The sequence below is a fragment of the Prionailurus viverrinus genome, chromosome B2 (assembly GCF_022837055.1).
Source record: "Prionailurus viverrinus isolate Anna chromosome B2, UM_Priviv_1.0, whole genome shotgun sequence".
Taxonomy (NCBI): Eukaryota; Metazoa; Chordata; class Mammalia; order Carnivora; family Felidae; genus Prionailurus; species Prionailurus viverrinus.
In genome coordinates this window covers 17504892-17524077 of record NC_062565.1, presented here as the reverse complement: position 1 = coordinate 17524077, position 19186 = coordinate 17504892, and the positions used below count along the sequence as shown (strand labels likewise).

Genomic DNA, 19186 nt, shown 5'->3' with positions numbered 1-19186 from the left:
CACGCACACGTGTACAAACATATCTTGATGACCGTAGAGCAAGAACGACAAAGGCATAAGATTTCAGAGAGATGTGAAGGTTAGGAAAGGTGAGCGGAGATGGGATTCTGTAGTGATTAGAGTTAATCCAGAGCCATTACAACGGAAGTGCTTCTGTAGTGAGGTTTTGGAAACAAAGGTTTGAATGGTATAAGGAAGCTATGTGTAGAGATCGTTCCTTGTTGAAGAGAATGACCTGTGAACGAAGGAGAGGAAGACAACAATGGCGGGTCGGTTTGCTTAACTGAAGGAGGATGTTTCTTAGGGCAGAAAATGTAATGTGAGTAGAAATTTATGATGTTTTTCAAACTTGCTTACATGCAATGTCATTTGGTTCTCAAAACGAGCCCATGAAGGACTTTGGACTTCTAGAACTCCCATTGTCTTTTAGGGGTTATATATGCATGCATTTTTCATTCGGCAAATGCACGCTGAGTGGCACCAGGTGCCAGGTCCCGTCTAAGTGCAGGAGAGCAGTGACAACAAGCTTTGGGAGCTTCTTGCCTTCATAGAACTTCCAGCCTAATGGAGCAGACAGACCATAAACAAGGGAAAAAAGCAGTTTATGGGGTCGTTAGAAGAGCAACTGTTGGAAACTTTAGAACTAACATGTAGAGGAGAAAAGAGTCTATTAGCCAATTTCAGCCTTCAGGACCAGCTTAAGGCAAGAGAAAGGGGAGAAAATGGAAGGTAAGAAGCGATGGGGAGCCATGATTGGTGGTCTAGTAGCTTGCAGGACAGCTCTGGCCTCCATGTCCTTTTCCCTGGAGTTATCTCTTCTTTGCTCTGTAATACTAGCTTTCTCCAGTCTTCTGTTGAAAGGCTAATCAAAGTTTGCAGAACTAAGGGATGAGGATGGTTAGTGAGGGAAGAGGAGATGGGTGTTCTTTTTTTTTTTTTTTTAAGTTTATTTATTTTGAGGGCAGGGGTGGGAGAGTGGGGGGGGGGGAAGGGACAGAGAGAGAGTGCACAAGTTGGGGAGAGACAGAGAGAGCATCCCAAGCAGGCTCCGCTCTGTCAGCCTGGAGCCTGACGTGGGGCTCGAACTCACAAATAGTGAGATCACGACCTGAGCTGAAATCAAGACTTGGACGCTCAACCTACTGAGCCACCCGGGTGCCCTGAGTTATGTGTCCTTAAAACAAACGTCTGGAGAAGAATAAGAAGTATCTTTGCAATAAGAGGATTGTCTTTTGTCCTATTCAAGCAGTCCCAATGAAATCTGGTGCTTTTTACTTTCATCAGACTGAATAAACTAGAGAAGTTTCACAGTTTTGTCCTTCAAGAGCTGAGCAATCTTGAGAAGGATATTCAGGCTCTGAAACACCTTGAGAAGGATGCCCTGGTAAGTCCTTTTCTTGAATATCCTCTGTGACTTACGAGGATCTGTTCCAGAGTAGAGTAACGGCCAAATACTTAAAACTTTTGTTCAATTCTAGGAATTTTGGGGGAAACAGTCTGATGCCCTGAAATCATTCTGTGATCTGCAAGTGCTGAGGTATTTTTTCAAAGTATTCCTTCTAGAAGTATCTTAGTTGAAGAATGAGGGTAGTGCGCTGGCTGTAGTATGGGTGATCGATGTGGGTGAAACTGCACGGAAGCAGCTATGTAGCTGCATCCTTTCAAACCAACTACTTTTGTGGCACTCCCTGAGCAGAGAGTGTGGCTTAGGGCATTCTAGAAGTGTCAATTTTGAAAAGCATAAGCAGGATCATACAAATGTCCGTGTTTTTGATCCAATTTGTTTTCTTTTAAGCAATAATTTTAAAAAATTGAGTCCATCCTGAGAAAAACACTTAGATATATAGTGAATTGTGGTATCGTAGGTTATATTCTCTCTCTCTATATTCTTTGGGCAGTATGGAGATTTTAACAGTATTTGTTCTTGGGGTCCCTGGGTGGCTTAGTCAGTTAAGCATTTGACTTCAGCTCAGGTCATGATCGCAGGGCTCATGAGTTCGAGCCCCACGTCGGGCTCTGTACTGACAGCTCAGAGCCCGGAGCCTGCTTCAGATTCTGTGTCTCCCTCTCTCTCTGCCCCTCCCCCACTCATACTCTGTCTCTGCCTGTCTCTCTCTCAAAAATAAACATCAAAAAAATTTTAAAAACCAGTATTTGTTCTTCCAATCCATGAGCATCAAATATCTCTTTGTGTCTCTTCAATTTCTTTCATCAATATTTTCTAGTTTTCAGAGTACAGATCTTTCACCTCTTTGGTTAAGCTTATTCCTAGTTACTTTATTATTTTAGGTGCAATTGTAAATGAGATTGTTTTCTTTCTCTTTCTGCTGCTTCATTATTGGTGTATAGAAATGCAACAGATTTCTGAACATTGATTTCGTATCCTGCAACTTTACTGAATACGTTTACCTAATAGTTTTTTGGTGGAGTCTTTAGGGTTTTCTGTATATAGTATCATGTCATCTGCAAACAGAAAGAGTTTAACTTCTTCTTTACCAATTTGGATGCCTTTTATTACTTTCTCTTGTCTGATTGCTGTGGCTAGGACATCCAGTACTATGTTAAATAACACTGGTGAGAGTGGACATCCTTGTCTTGTTCCTGAGTTTTGTATAAACCTTGTTCCAAGGTTTTGTATAAACCTACTTTATTGAGGGGCTTTATCGTGAATGGATGTTGTACTTTGTCAGATGCTTTTTCTGCATCTATTGAAATGATCATATGGTCCTTATCCTTTCTCTTATTGATGTGATGTATCACATTGACTGGTTTGCAAATATTGAGCCATCTGTGTATCCCAGGAATAAATCTCATTCAGTCATGAGGAATGCTTTTTTTTTTTTAACGTATTGCTGGATTATGTTTGCTAATTTTGTTGAGGATTTTTGCATCTGTGCTCATCAGAGATATTAGCCATAGTTTTCATTTTTTTTGTGGGTCTTTATCTGGTTTTGGAATTGGGGGAATGCACAATTATATGGTCAGTTAATCTTTGACAAAGCAGGAAAGAATATACAACGGGAAAAAGACATTCTATTCGATACTTACATGCAAAATAATGAAGCTGGACCACTTTCTTACACAATACACAAAAACAAACAAAAAATGGAGTAAGGACCTAAATATGAGATCTGAAACCATAAAAATCCTAGGAGAAAGCACAAGCAGTAATTTCTGACATTGGCCATAACAACATCTGTAGATATGTCTCCTGAAACAAGGGAAACAAAAGCAGAAATAAACTATTGGGACTACAGCAAAATTAAAAGCTTCTGCACAGTGAAGGTAACAGCCAATACAACTAAAAGAAAACCTACTGAATAGTGGAAGATATTTGAAAATGACATATCTGATAAAGGGTTAGTATCCAAAAAATATAAAGAATGCATACAGCTCAACACTCAAAACCGAAGAATCCAGTTTAAAAATGTGCAGAAGACATGAACATTCTTCCAAAGAAAACATCCAGATGGCCAACAGACACATGAAAAGATGCTCAACATCAGTCATCATGGATGTGCAACTCAAAACTACAATGAGATATCACCTCATACCTGTCAGAATGACTAAAATAAAAAACACAACAACAAAAATTGATGAGACTGTGGAGAAATAAGAACCCTCGTGCACTTTTGGTGGGAATGCAAACTGGTGCAGCTACTGTGGAAGACAGTAAGGAGGTTTGTCCAAAAATTAAAAATAAAACCACCCCATGATCCACTAGTTGGATTACTGGGTATTTACCCCAAAAATAAAAACACGAATTCAAAGGCATACACACACCCCTACATGTGTTGCCACATTATTTATAATAGCTACTTTATGGAAGCGACCTTAATAAAAAAATGAAATCTTGCCATTTACAATAACATGGATAGATCTAGAGTATACTGCTAAGCAAAATATGAGGCAGAGAAAAACAAATACCATATGATTTCACTCATATGTGGGATTTGAGAAACAGAACAAACAAAGGGAAAAAATAAGAGACAAACCAAAAAACAAACATAGAACAAACAGATGGTTAATGGGGGGGGGGGGGGTGGGGGGGATGGGCAAAATAGGTGAAGGGGGTTAAGAACACACTTGATGAGTGCTGAGTAATATATGGAATTGTTGAATCACTACATTGTACACCTGAAATGAATATAACACTGTGTGTGAAAAGAGCCCCAACAAACATAAGTCCAGGACCATATGGATTTACAGGTGAGTTCCAACAACATTAAAAAAAAAAATTAATACCATTCTTAAATTATTCCAGAAAATGGAAGAGAAAGAAAAGCTTCCAAATACATTCAACAAGGCCAGCATTATTGTGATACCAAAATTAGGCAAAGATATTACAAAACAAGAAAACTACAGGCCAATATTCCTGATCAACATAGATGTGAAAATCCTCAAGAAAATATTAGTTAACTGCATTCAACCATACATTAAAAGGATCATTCTCCAAGATCAAGTGGGATTTATTCTAGAGACTCAAGGATGGTTCCATATCCACAAATTAATCCACATGGTATGCTGTATCATAAAATGAAGGATAACAATCATATCATCTCAGTAGATACAGTAAAAGCATTTGACAGAATTCTAATTCTGTTACTGATAAAAACTTCCAATGAGGTGGGTTTAGAGGAACCTACTTCAACGTAATAAAGGCCATATATCTCAAACCCACATCTAACATCATGCTCAATGGTAAAAAATGGAAAACTTTTTCTCTAAGATCAGGAACAAGATAAGGTTGTCCCCACTCACTGCTTTTATTCAGCATAGTAATGAAAGTCTTACACAGCAATAGGAGAAGAAAAAGAAGTAAAAGTCACCACATTGGGGAGGAAAAAGTAGAACTGTCACTATTTGTAGATGACATGATACTATATCCAGAAAATCCTAAAGATCCCATCAAAAAACTATTAGAACCTATAAATACAGTAAAGTCACAGAATATAAAATTAATATACAGAAATGTTTTACATATATTTACACTAATAATGAAGCAGCAGAAAGAGAAAGTAAGAAAACAATCTCATTTACATCACCAAGAATAAGATCCCTAAGAATAAACTTAACCAAAGAAGTGGAAAAAAGACCTGTACTCTGAAAACTATAAAATCTTGATGAAAAAAATTGAAGAGGACACAAATGGAACTATATACATACTTATGGACTGGAAGAATTAGCATTTGTAAAATGTCCATACTACCCCAACCTACAGATTCAATATAATCCCTAGCAAAATACCAACAGCATTTTTCACAGAACTAGAACAAATAATCCTAAAATATATCCGGAAGTATAAGAGACCCTGAATAGTCAAAGCAATCTTAAGAAAGAAGAACAAAGGTGGAGGTGTCACAATCCTAGTGTCAAACTATATTACAAAGCTATGGTATTCAAAACAGTATGGTACTGGCACAAATATAGACCCATAGATCAATCCATGCTTTTATGGTCAATTAATATATGACAAAAAAGACAAGAATATACACTAGGGAAAAGACCATCTCTTCAATAAGTGGTGCTGGAAAAACTGGACCACATTCTTACACCATGCATATGAATAAACCCAAAATGGATTAGAGACTTAATCCCTTGTGAGACCTGAAACCATACAACTCTTGAAAGAACACACAGGCGGTAATCTCTTTGACACAACCCTGTGTCTCCTCAGGTGAGGGAAACAAAAGCAAAAATAAACTATTGAGACTACATCAAAATAGAAAGGTTTTGCACAGCAAAAGAAACCATCAACATAATGTAAGGCGACCTACTGAATGGGAGAAGATATTTGCAAATGATATATCTGTTAAGGGGTTAATATCCAAAATATATGAAGGGTGTAGATAGCTCCATACCAAAAAGCCAAATGTTCCAATTAAAAGATAGGCAGAGGACCCGAATAGAAATTTCTTCTAAGAAGACGTACAGATGGCCAACAGACAGATAAAAAGATACTCAACATCACTAATCATTAGAGAAATGCAATTCTAAATCACAATGAGTTATCACCTTCTACCTGTCAAAGTGGCTAGTATCAAAAAAGCAAGAAATGACAGATGTTGGTGAGGATGAGAAAAAAAGGAACCCTTGTTGGTAGGAATGTAAGCTGGTGCAGTCACTGTGGGAAGCAGTTTGGAACTTTCTCAAAAAATTTAAAATGGAAATATATGATCCCGAAATTCTGCGACGGGGTATTTAATGAAAACAAAACCACAAGTTCAAAAGGATACATGCGCCCCTATTATTTACAGTAGCCAAGATCCAGAAGCAGCCTAGATGTCCATCAACAGGCGGATGGGTAAAGATGTGGGGTGTATGTGTGTATATGCATATACACGCACAACAGATTGTTACTCAGCCATAAAGACAATGAAATCTCCCATGTATGAAAACACGGAGGGACCTAGGGGGTATTCCAAGTGAAATAAGCCAGACAGAGAAAGACAAATACCATATTTCACTTGTATGTGGAATCTAAAAAACAAAACAAATCAAAGAAGTCCTAAGTCCGGAGAACAAACTGGTGGCTGTCAGAGGTATGGGGGTAGGTAGGGGTATGGGGGAGCGGTCAAAATATGTGAAGGGGAGTGGGAGACACCTGCTCCCAGTTATGGAAGGAATAAGTCATGGGGATGAAAGGTACAACAGGAAGTACAGTCTGTGGTATTTTAGTAGCATCTTATGGTGACAGATGGTAGCCGCACCATGGAGAGCATAGCATAACCTACAGCGTTGTTAAAGCCACTGTGTTGTATACACCTGTAACTAATGTTACATTGTGTATCAATTATACCTTAAAAATGTGGAAGAAAAACATTTAAAAAATAGAATTTGACATAAATAACTCAGGATAATACATAATTTCCAATAATATTTTTATGTTAAATTAATATGTATACATATTTATTATATATTATGTTCGGGAGGTTTTTGTTGTTTTTCTTTTTTTTTTAGTGGTTTTTGTTTTACTGGTATGGGTTTATCCTGGGTTCACTCTCCAAAAGTCTTGTCATGATATATGTAGCTCACAATTCAAATGATAATGAGTTTTTTTCACTCATGGCTGAACGTATTCAAAAGACTGGTTTGTAAAAATACAATGACTGGGGCGCCTGGGTGGCTCAGTTGGCTGGGCGTCCGACTTCAGCTCAGGACATGATTTCACACTCTGTGGGTTCGAGCCCCGCGTCAGGCTCTGTGCTGACAGCTCAGAGCCTGGAGCCTGCTTGGGATTCTGTGTCTCCCTCTCTCTCTGACCCTCCCCTGTTCATGCTCTGTCTCTCTCTGTCTCAAAAATAAATAAACATTAAAAAAATTTAAAAAAATACAATGACTAATGAAAAAAATAACAAACTTTGCATATTGATATGAGTAATATATTTTTATGAAAAATAACCAGATTTTTCAAGACAAACGTGAGAAGAATAGCATTGGGTTGTGTTTGCAAATTTCTTTAATATCAGGCTTCACCGAAGATAGCTGTATTCTCATATCTGCTTCTCAGTTCAGTCTGCTGTGATATCACATATCTTGTAGCCTCTGGAAGACACTGTATATTTGTGCAAGAAAGAATGAAAAAAAGCAAATGATGTCTTATTATTACTTATCATTATTACCAAAGCAGTTTTGGACTCACGGAACCTTTGGAAGCTTAGGGGTCTCCAACTTAAGGGGTCCTTTAGGGGGTCCCAAAGGTTCACACTTTGAGAACTGCTGATATAAAGCAATACTAGATTAAGAAGTAGAGAAGATTATACCCCCTAGATTTCTGAAACCTGGAGAATTCACTTATTTTGACTAAACCTCAGCTTTTAGACAACTGTCTTTTCAGTTCATACAGATTACATTGTAGGAATAGTTACAATTTGCTTTCACCTCCCTTGACAATAGGCCCTTTGTATGACTTTAGAATACTCAAAAAAAAAAAAAAATCCCTCCAAAATACACATCTCCCAGGGTTTTGCCTTTGCTCTCCACTCTTCCAGTCACCTAAGGAAACCACCCCGTGGCTTGTAGAGGAGAGATGATAATGATGCTCTTAGCTCATGCTGGGTGCTTACTGGGCACCAGGCTGGACTTGGTCAAGATCCAGTATCTGGATCTGATTGGTACCCAGTGGCTGCCCTCTTGGCATGTTTGTGCATCAGTGATGGTTTTTACATATTTTGCTAGGGAAAGGAGAAGGCCGTTCCTCAGACTAGATTATTTCAGCCCCTAGCGCAGTGCTACAAGGAAGTAGGGATTAATACTTTGAATGGTTGTCATGAGATCCCTCTACCTATGTTTCGGGCTAGTGGTGTTGATAGATGCAGTGCCTGAAATAGGATCAAGTGAAAATATCAATTACTTAGAATGGTATTCTGGATTGGCCATTGATTCTCCTCAGCTGACATCCAGGAATGTAACGATCTATGAAATAACCTTATGATGTATGTATGTACGTTTGTGTATAGTCTTAAATTGGCCAAATATAATGAGATGGATCCGTTTTTTCCAGGCTCAATCCAGATCAGTCTTCATGAGGAAAGCCAAAGTCCTGTGTGACGACTGCATTCCTGGGGTAGGTGCAAAGGATTGCTTCGATGGAATTGGAATGGGGGAAAGTAAGCAGTGAAAGATGTTCTAACGCTCTGGGCTCCAAGAAGCTTTCTCCTCTTTCATAATATTCTCCATGCTAGAAATTATCCTTTTGGATCTGGTCTTTCATTGAACAAATATTTATAATTGAGTGCTTGCTCTGCATCGGGCAACAGGCTAAACATGGAGCTACAATTGGCAACACACAGATATGTTCCTGCCCCCGTTACAAATAAATTCCTTGAAGAAAGACAGAAAGAGACAAGTGAGCAAATAAACTAAGCACAAGTTTACAAAGTGCTTTTGAGGGATACAAGTGCTGTGGCCGAGAGCAAGGGTGTGCAGTTTCAGATAGGATGGTCATCAAAGGTCTCTGTGGGAAAGTGACATTTAAGATAGGGTTTCAAGAATAGGAAGGAACCAGGGGAGCCTGGGTGGCTCAGTCGGTTAAGCATCCCACTTCAGCTCAGCTCATGTTCTCACGGTTTGTGGGTTCGAGCCTCGTGTCAGGCTCTGTGCTGACAGCTCAGAACCTGGAGCCGGCTTCAGGTTCTGTGTCTCCCTCTTTCTCTGACCCTTCCCCATTCATGCTCTGTCTCTCCCTCAAAACTAACATTAAAAAAAAAGAAAAAAAAAAGAATAGGAAGGAACCAGACTTAGGAACAGTTTAAGGCAACAGGATTGGGTAGGGGAGAACATGACATATTTGAAAAACTGAAAGTTCTTAGCTCAGAGTGGTGTTTGAGGGGACAGTTACTTGAAAGGAAGCTGGGAGCATGACTGAGTCTCATTGAGGTCAGGGCCTCACTGAACAGGCTGAGGAGCTTGAATTTCGTACTACAGGTGAAGGGAAATATGGGTGGGTTCGAGCAAAGGCATTGAGGGTGAGGGTACTGTGATCTGATTTATATTTTAAGAATCCCATCCTAGCTGCCTTGTTAAGAATTGACTGGGGAAGTGAGAATAGAGGAGAGGAGCTGAACTGGATGGGGGGCCTTTGGAGACGGTTAGAAATGGGGAGACACCAGGGGAGACACACTTTTGGGGCCAGGGTTTATAAATCATTGATAGATGGAAGTGATGCATAAAGTAAGGATGACTCCTGGGATTCTGTTTTCTAGCAGTTGGATGGATGGCGTTGCCAGTTAGGGAGATGGGGGAGACCTGGGGTGTAAGGAATGTGGGTCAAGCAGGAACTAGAGTTTATTTGTTCATGTGTTAACTGGTTTTGATGAGGACTTGGAATCATGGGCAATTTTCCAGGAAACTACAATTTAACAAAATGGACTCCTGCAGGGATGGGAACTATTCATAGAAGAAGTGGAGAGTCAAAAAGAACTACTATGGAGATGTGTATGGTTCAGATTGTGCACGAAGTTCTTCTATCCTTCAGGAAAGGATAACTTCGGTGCTGTTGACTAAATGGTACTAAAGGGTAACGTTAGTACTGTTCCAGCACACAGAAGAATAAAAATTACCCAATTTTTAAATGAACCTTGTGTGACAATGCTAAAATCCAACAAGAATTGCACAGAGAACCATAGAACAAATCTCCCTCAAAATAATTAAGGCAAAATTCTAAGCAAAATATCGGCAAACACCATTTAGCACCTTATGAAAGGAATAATGTGTCATGATCAAGGGAGATTTATTCCAGCAATACAAAGATGGTGTGATATTAGGGAATCTATCAATACATTGATTGCTGATAGACCTAGGGAGAAAAATCATTGTGATTCTCTTTCATAGATTTCAAAAGGTGTTTGAAAAAAGTCTACATCTGTGTCTGAATTTGTATAAGCCCACATAAAATAGTAGTAATGAGGTACTCTGTAGTATGATAAAACAGTCCAGAAGCCAGTATCATGCTTAATGGAGAAACTCTAAATGCATTATTACTAATTTCAGGACCAATAGATGGGGAGACTCAGTAACATAAAGATGTCCGTTCTCACCAGGTGGAGAGCAGAGAATGCAAACTCTGTCCTGATTCTTCTAAGAGCACTAATCCACTTGTGAGGGCTCATCTCCTGACCTCATTTCATCCTGATTACCTCCCCGAGGCTCTGCTTCCTAACACCATCACATGGCGGGAATGGGGGGAGTTTCAGCAATTGAATGGAGTGGGGGTGATACAGACATTCTGTCTATAAATAATGTCAATGGATTGACAGTTTCCGTCGGATCAAAAGTTAGGACAGTGAGGGAAGGAGCACAGGTGGCTGGGAAAGGCCCGAAAAATGCAGTTAGAAAACGGGATGTTATGAATCAAGATTTGTAATGATAACATCCGAGAGAGTGTAGCTATGGTGAAATGGAAGAAAATCCTATACGAGGTGAGGAAGTGAAAGAACTGAGAAGCCAGAGAGTGAAGGTGGGTCCCTCATGACGGAGTTTCAGTAACTACTAAGGCTTGACAGGAAGCAGGGCCAAGTGAACAGAGGGGCCAAGATGATGGGTGACGGATGATAATTCAGATGGTTGGCATAAGCAGCAGAGAAGTGTCTGCAGGAGAGCAATTCCTGTATTTGGCATTTTGGAGCAAGGAGAATACCTGTTTCTCTGCCTGGCCAGGAAGTAATGGGATAACAGAGTTAAAAAGAACAACGGCAATGACAAAAACTTTTAATTGAGAAGACGGTGTTGGGGAAGGTGGCACCCTCAGAAGTCAACCACATTTTAGTGAAAAGGAGAAGGGAGGGAGACATTTTCTTTCAAGAAGAGGCCGAGGATATTGGGAAGGCCGAGGATTGGAGACAGGATGGGATGGATTTGGAGAGATTTTTCAAGGAAGAAGTTTATAGAAGTATTACTATGAGCCCTAATGCTTCTCTAGATGGCCCAGCAGCTCGTGGGGCTACCGCCCTGTGAGCTTTCTGGAAGTATTGTGAGGCCCACGGAGTAAACAAATACGGAATGTGCTGAACAACTACGAACTATCCTGTTCTTGGATGCAGTTGCTTTAAAGATAGCAACCTCTCACCCGGTTGGGTTCTTTGAATACTGTTTGCTTCTTTCCCACAGCATTTAATAATGGGGCTTTTTATACAGTTATCGACTTGAAAATTTCAATTTAGAGGTCTAAGGTAGATTCCCTAAGTAGAACATATAATGAAAATATATTCATTAAGAATGTAATTCCATATATCTTAGAGTATAGTAGTTAAAAAAAAAAGTGGTTGATTTTTAAGAACTCCTTTGGGATCCAAAGTTGTGCTTTGTGATGTTTGACCTGGCAATCCCACTTCTAGAGAACTCTCTTAAAGATTAAATTGGACGGCGCAAGGATATGTAGAGTAGTATGTATAACAGTTCTGATAAGGAGCTGTTGGAAAGTGCCTGAATGCCTAGCTGGAGCTTGGTTAAATAGATCGATACACTTACAGGATATGTCGCATTGCCATTGAAAAGAATTAGATTAGATTGATTGATTCGGGAAGACACTTGATCGTGAGTAAAAAGTTAAAAGCCTCTTGAAAAGCATTGTATATCATGTGATCCCATTTGGTTTTTTTAATTTTATTTTTTTAAAGTTTATTTATTTATTTTGAAATAGAGAAAAAAAATCCCAAGCAGGCTCTGTGCTGTCAGCACAAAGCCCCATGTGGGGCTCCACCTCCTGAACTGAGAGATCATGACCCGAGCCAAAATCAAGAGTCGGATGCTCAACTGACTGAGCCACCCAGGCTCCCCAGATCCCACTTGTTTTAAATGTTCAATGAGGGTGTATTATGTTCATTCACTCCACAAACTGCTGCATCTATTAGGTGCCAAGTATTGTCTTCAATGCTGGGGTTAGAATGATACCCAAGAGGTCCTTGACCGTCTAGAGGGTACATTTTAGTAGGATAGACAGAGAGTGAAGAGTAAATAGATAAAAATTCGTGACAGTGGTAAGAAGAAAAAAAGTGTGATGAAAGAGACTGATTCGGTGTGGAAAGAGTCCAGTCAAACTTCTCTAAGGAAGTGACATTTGAGCTAACTTGGAAGGTGGGAGGGAGCCAGCCGTGGGGAGAGCAGGGAAGGGCATTTCAGAGGGAATGGCCAAGATGGATGTCTGAGGCCATATGCAGCTTGGTATGTTCCGGTGGGGGCCAAACAACAGGAGTGAGGCAGAGTAGTATGAGGTTGTGTGATGGCAGTGGTCACGTCATGGGCTATGGAAGGGGAACAGGATTTTAATCCAGTGAAAAGGGTAATAGTAAAGGACTCCTCTTAATGCCCTCTGTGTGTTGGGATGGGGGATTGGATGACGCAGGCAGCAGAGAGGCAGCTGGAAGGCTGGCTGATGAGTTAGATGTGGTGGGAGGGGTAAAGGACCACATCCAGAGTTGGGGTTTGAGCAGCCTGGTAAAGATTGGTGTCGTTTAATGAGATAGAGAAGACTGGGAAAGGTCTGGTTTTGCTGGGAGGGCAAAGGGGAGGTTGTGGATAGATATTAAAAGTTTAATTGGGAACATATATTCAGTGTGTGATTTCAGCATCTGAATGGAGTTGTCTAGTGGGTGATTGGATATTTGAAACTGAAACTCAGGGCCGAAGGCTGAGCATAAGACTGGCTGAATTGACTTAGGGACTGAGCATAGAGAGAACGGCCAGGACAAAGCTCTTGGGCTGCTCCAGGGAGATGAAGCGAGAAGAAGAGAAGAACCAGTTGACCAATGAGATAACAAGGAGAATGGTGTGACAAGAGAGTTTGCGCATATGTACGTGCATGTATACACAGTGAGAGGTCTAGATTCTAGAAGATATGCACCAAAACTGGGGTATTTCTGTGTAGTGACATTTTAGGTGAATCTTCTTAGATTACTTCTGTATTTTTCAAATTTAGTCCCGGATACGAATTACTTTTGTGGAATAAACTCAAACAGCATAACATTTATAAAGAGTTATTTTTCCCCCCTTTCCTTAACCCTCCTTCTTACCTGTGGTCTAGAAGTAACCACCTCTTTATAGTTTGGTATATGTTCTTTCAGACACTTTGTCAATACTTATAGAAGAATGTATACAAATGTCTGTATAAGTATACATGTGTATGTCTTTGAGTAACATAAGTGTTATACTAAATATTATGTGTATTTTTGTTCGTTCTCTGAGCAATAAAAGGATCCTTTTCCAAGTCCAGAATTATTTTTTAATAACTATAAAATATTCTGGGTTATGGACCTGCTACAACTTATACATTTGATTCCCTATTGATGCACATCCAGGTTATTTTAAATTATTATTACAAATAATTTTGTAGTGATCATCCTTTTACTTATATCTTGAATCACTTGACCTATATCTTGAATCACTTGAATTATCAGGAAAAAATTTGGGAAGGCTCCCCAAAATTTAGAGAAACAAAAATAACAAATCTTCACATCAAAATAGCACTAAAAGAGGATATAGGAAAAAGACAAATCTGGGCTAAGAATATTGGCCTAATTCCCAGCTCTACTGGAGAACTGGATCAAATGTGAATTAAATGTACATGTTACAGTTGGTCACATGTAACAGGAATCAGGCTGCAGCAGCTACACCAAATAGGGGTTTTATTTTTTCCCTGTAAGCGGCAGCCCAGAGGGAGGGAGGTTATCCAGGGCCAGTGATGCAGTAACAGTAAGCAGCCATCAGAGACCCAGGTCCCTTTAGTTTCCTGCTCAGCCATCCTTCATATGGCTTTGGACTCGACAGAGTGTCCACTCTGCTTCTGGGTATCTCTTCTACACTCCAGGTAGGAAGGACGAGAATAGGTGAAATGTGAAAGGTCAAAGACGTGTGCCAGGAAAATCTACCTTCCCCTTCCGTTTTTTTCTAAATTAAGAAAACTGGTTTCGTGGAAGCCGAAACCAACAGAAGTTTGTCTCCATCTTACTGACTGGGTCAGTAGCCCACCCTGGTTGAAAGGGAGTTGGGGGAGAATTTAACTGTTACTGTCTTCCTAACAAGTGGGGTTCTGTAAATAAGGAAGAAAGGGAGAACAGATGTTGGGTAGATATCTAGTACTGTCTATCATGCCCAAGTCAAATTACCCGAGCTGAACACAGAAAAAAGAGAAATAACTTAAATCACACAGGTGATTCTCTCTGCCATTCTTTGCAGATGAGCCTGCGCCTAGGACGCTTTAGGACGGGGAAAATCAGTTCCCTCGTTGATATCAGCTCTTACCTACATCTTGTTTTATGAGCATCACGTTGGGCTCAGTCCCAATCTGTGTATTAACAAACATGCATTTTGCACACAGCACGGCCCCGAAAGCCAGCCCAGCCACTGCCTTTGGTATTCCACCCAAGAAATACTGGTCTTTTCTTCAACACGGGAGGAAAAAAATAACTTGCTGTGCTGGACTGTTGAGAGATGGCGGGCACATCCTCGAAGCGTCACTCGTTCGAGACATTTTTGCAGGGTGATTTTTGACTCCAGCCAGTTCTCCCGCAATGAACTGACTTTAGCTTCCAGTGGCCATGGAAGACAGAACTTTGCTGGATATCTGAGTTAGGGACGTAGCTGATAAAACAGAGTGACATTCATGTTGGCTCACCGAGTTCTGAGGGACCAAGAGCTGGGTAGTTCAGGCTCAACTAATTGCTGTTCTTTTTTTTTTTTTTTTCCCCCCACCAGTCTGAGCCACCTGAAGATGACAAAGCTGGCTTGGGTCACACAGCGGTGGCCCTGGCTTCTTCATTTTGCTCTGCTCCAAATGGCATCCCTGAGAACTGCAGAGTTGGAAATAGGACAGGATACGTTGGTAGTTTGTAGTTGTGTTATTGTCCAGTTGTCATAAATGTTAGCGTTCTGTATCAAAATTTGGTCAGAAAATAAGCTCAGGATGTTTACTAACTTGGAGTGTTGCTTTTTTTAAATGATTTTAAAGTAAAATCAGTCTTTTATTTGAGGTGTCCTCGAGTTCTGTGGGGGAAAAATCTTAGCATCTGTATACCTGCTGTTGGTCTGTCTCCTAGAGGGAAAATTTAATTTGTGATGCAAATAGCTCAGATGAAAACAGTGTTATATTTTGAAATAATTATTATTTCATTGGATCTGCAAATATTCTAGTTTCTTCAGCACTTAAACAAAATGGCCAGCTTTGGCAGAGGAGAGATGCCTATGTGACAATTCCTAAGTGCTCTAATAAAGTCTGAATGCATGAAGTTTGCATGCACAGTTGAGTGGATTTATTTTGGAAAAATAAAACCTATGTAATTTGAGGCCATCTACAAACGAACTCTGTTCGTAATTGGATGAGTGCAGTTAAAGACTACGGACTGAAAACAGTTAACTTATATAATCGTGACATAATATCTTCTGTGTTGTGTAAATTTAGTCTGCCAAAACAAATGTTTACAGCCTCAATTTAATGGTCATCTTTTTTCTTTAGAATTTTTTAATGAGCTATGGTTTAGTATATTATTGTAAGCTTTATAAAAGAGTATAAGAACACTTTTTAGTTAAGTCCATAAGATCTAATTCACTTCATCCCATGTGGGTATATCCAGTTTAGGGCTTACAGTTCCTGGTGACCTGGAGTTTTGTGGATTTCAGTGCCATTACATTGACCATCTTCAGTGAACAACATCTAAAGAATGTATATGACTTCTGGTAACTGGTAAACATATATCTGAGAGCTGTTCCCTCCAAAGCCTTCGGTCAGCTCCCAGGGTAGGATGGTCTTAGCTAGTAAGAAGTTAGTCTTAAGACACCAGGTAACTGAAAAATCTCAAGGTTGTGTGTGACAAGGGTCCTAAGTGAAGTGTAAACTGGGCACGAGCAGGGTTGTGAGGAGGGAGAGGTCATTTTTGTTGGGGTGATCAGGGACAGCTTTTCCTGGAGGAAAAGTGCCATTATGAGATCTTGAAGGATAGGGTGGGTTTCTCTAGGGTTAGCACAGAGGGAATAATGTGAATCCTGGAACAGAGGCAGAGAAATGCAGGAATGGTCCGAGCCTGTAATACTATGGAGTATTAGTGGAAATTAAGTTTGTCTAGGCCCAGGGGCACCTGGGTGGCTCAGTCGGTTGAGAGTTCAACTTCAGCTCAGGTCACGATCTCCCGGTTCATGAGTTCGAGGCCTGCGTCGGGCTTTGTGCTGACAGCTGGGAGCCTGGAGCCTGCTTTGCATTCTGTGTCTCCTCTCTCTGCCCCTCCTCTGTTCAGGCTCTGTCTCTCTCTGTCTCTCAATAATAAACGTTAAAATTTTTTGAAAAAAAGTTTGTCCAGACCCAAATCGAAGCGTCTTTACTGGCTTGATTAGAAGGACTTTATGAGAATGACAAATGAACATGGTAGCTAAGGAAGAGATTTTTTTTTTTTAACGTTTATTTATTACCGAGAGACGGAGAGACACAGAGGGTGAGCAGGGGAGGGGCAGAGAGGGGGAGACACGGAATCCGAAGCAGGCTCCAGGCTCTGAGCTGTCAGCACAGAGTCCGACGCGGGGCTCGAACTCCCGAACTGTGAGATCATGACCTGAGCTGAAATCAGTCCCCAGCCAACTGAGCCACCCAGGTGCCCCTGGTTCCATACAGATTTTAGTATTATTTGTGCTCGTTCTGTGAAAAATGCTGTGGTATTTTGATAAAGATTGCATTGAATCTGTAGATTGCTTTGGGTAATGTGGATATTTTGACAATATTAATTCTTCTAATCTATGAGTACGGAATATCTTTCTGTTTGTGTCATCTTTAATTTCTTTCATCAGTGTTTTATAGTTTTCAGAATATAGGTCTTTCACCTCTTTGGCTAAGTTTATTTCTGGGTGTTCTTTGTGGTCCAATTGTAAATGGTATTTAAAAGAATTTCAACTTTGTTGTTAATTTCTAGAAATGCTACAAATTTCTGGGTATAAATGTTGTATCCTACCATTTCACTGAATTCATTTCTATGTATGGTATCATGTCATCTGCAAATAGTTATAATTTAACTTCTTCTTTACCAATATGGATGCCTTTTATTTCTTTGTTTTGGCTGATCCTTTGGCTAGGACTTCCAGTATTATGTTAACTAAAAAGTGGGAGTGTACATCCTTGTTTTGTTCCTGACGTTAGAGGGAAAGCTCTCAATTTTTCACCACTGAAGATGATGTTAGCTGTGGGTTTGTCATTTATAGCCCTTATTATGTTGACGTATGTTCCCTCTAACCTCATTTTGTTGAGTTTTTATCATGAATGAATGTTAAACCTTGTCAAATGCTTTTCTGCATCTACTGAGAGGATTATCGATTTTTTTTATTCTTTGCTTTGTTGATATGGTGTATGATGTTGACTAATTGGGGAATGTTGTACCATCCTTGCATCCCAGAACTAAATTCCACCTGATGGCGATGAATAATTTTTTTGTTGTATGTGGCTTGCTTGCTCCTATTTTGTTGAGGATTTTTGCATCTGTGTTCATTAGAGATATTGGCTTGTAGTTTTCTTTTTTTGCGGTGTCTTTGGTTTTGGTATCACAGTAATACTGGTCTTACAGAATATATTTGGAAGTTTTCCTTCCTCTTCTATTTTTTTGGAGTTGTTTGAGGCAAATAGGTATTAAATCTTCTTTAAATATTTGATAGAATTCGATTGTGAATCCATCTGATCCTGGACTTTTTTTTTTTTTTTTGGTAGTTTTTAAATAACTGATTTAATTTCATTACCTGTAATCAGTCTATTCAGATTTTATATTTCTTCCTGGTTCAGTTTTGGAAGATTACATATTTCTAAGAATTTATCCATTTCTTTTAGGTTGTCCAGTTTGTTGGAATGTAACTTATCACAGTAATCTCTTATAATTTTTTTTGTATTTATGTGATGTGAGTTGTTACTTTTCCTCTTTTATTTCTGATTTTATTTGGGTCCTTTATCTTTTTTTTCTTGATTTGTTTGGCTAAGAATTTGTGAATTTTGTTGATCTTCTGAAAGGACCAGCTGTTTGTTTTACTGATTTTCTTTTTTAAGTGTCTATGTCATTTATTTCTGCTCTGATCTTTATTATTTCCTTTCTTCTGCTTACCCCAGACTTTGTTGTTCTTTTTCTAATTTCTTAGGCTTAAGATCAGATTATTTGAAATTTTTCTTGTTTCTTGGGGTAGGCCTGTACTGCCATATACTTTGCTCTTTGAACTGCTTTTGCTGTGCCCCAGAGATTTTGGACTATTATGTTTCCATTTTCATTTGTGTCCATGTGGTTTTTTTTTGTTTTTTTTTTTTTTTATTTCTTCTTTGTTTCATTGGCTCATTGGTTGTTTAGTATCATGTTGTTTCGTCTCCATGTGTTTTTATTTTTTCCAGTTTTTTTTTTTTCTTGTGAATTATTACTAGATTCACACTGTGGTGGTCAGAAAAGATACATGGTTTGATTTAAGTCTTCTTAAATTTATTGAGGCTCGTTTTACGGCCTAACATGTGATCTATTTTTCAGAATGTTTCATGTGCACATGAAAAGAATGTGGATTCTATTGTTTTGGGGTTGAATGTTCTGTATATATCTGTTGTATCTATCTGGTCCAATGTGTCATTCAAAGACATTGTTTCTGGGGCGCCTGGGTGGCGCGGTCGGTTTAAGCGTCCGACTTCAGCCAGGTCATGATCTCGCGGTCCGTGAGTTCGAGCCCCGCGTCAGGCTCTGGGCTGATGGCTCAG

General features: G+C 39.6%; 1 protein-coding gene across 1 annotated transcript in view; it reads left to right on the top strand.

Moving 5' to 3' along the window:
- Positions 1–15327, top strand: part of SYCP2L (synaptonemal complex protein 2 like) — a 115214-nt gene extending 99887 nt beyond the window's left edge. Inside the window, exons 29-31 of the mRNA XM_047859581.1 lie at positions 1285–1384; positions 8504–8566; positions 15190–15327. Coding sequence (XP_047715537.1) covers positions 1285–1384; positions 8504–8566; positions 15190–15327 — 301 coding nt within the window. The remainder of the gene's footprint in view (positions 1–1284; positions 1385–8503; positions 8567–15189) is intronic.
- Positions 15328–19186: the final 3859 nt, after the last annotated feature.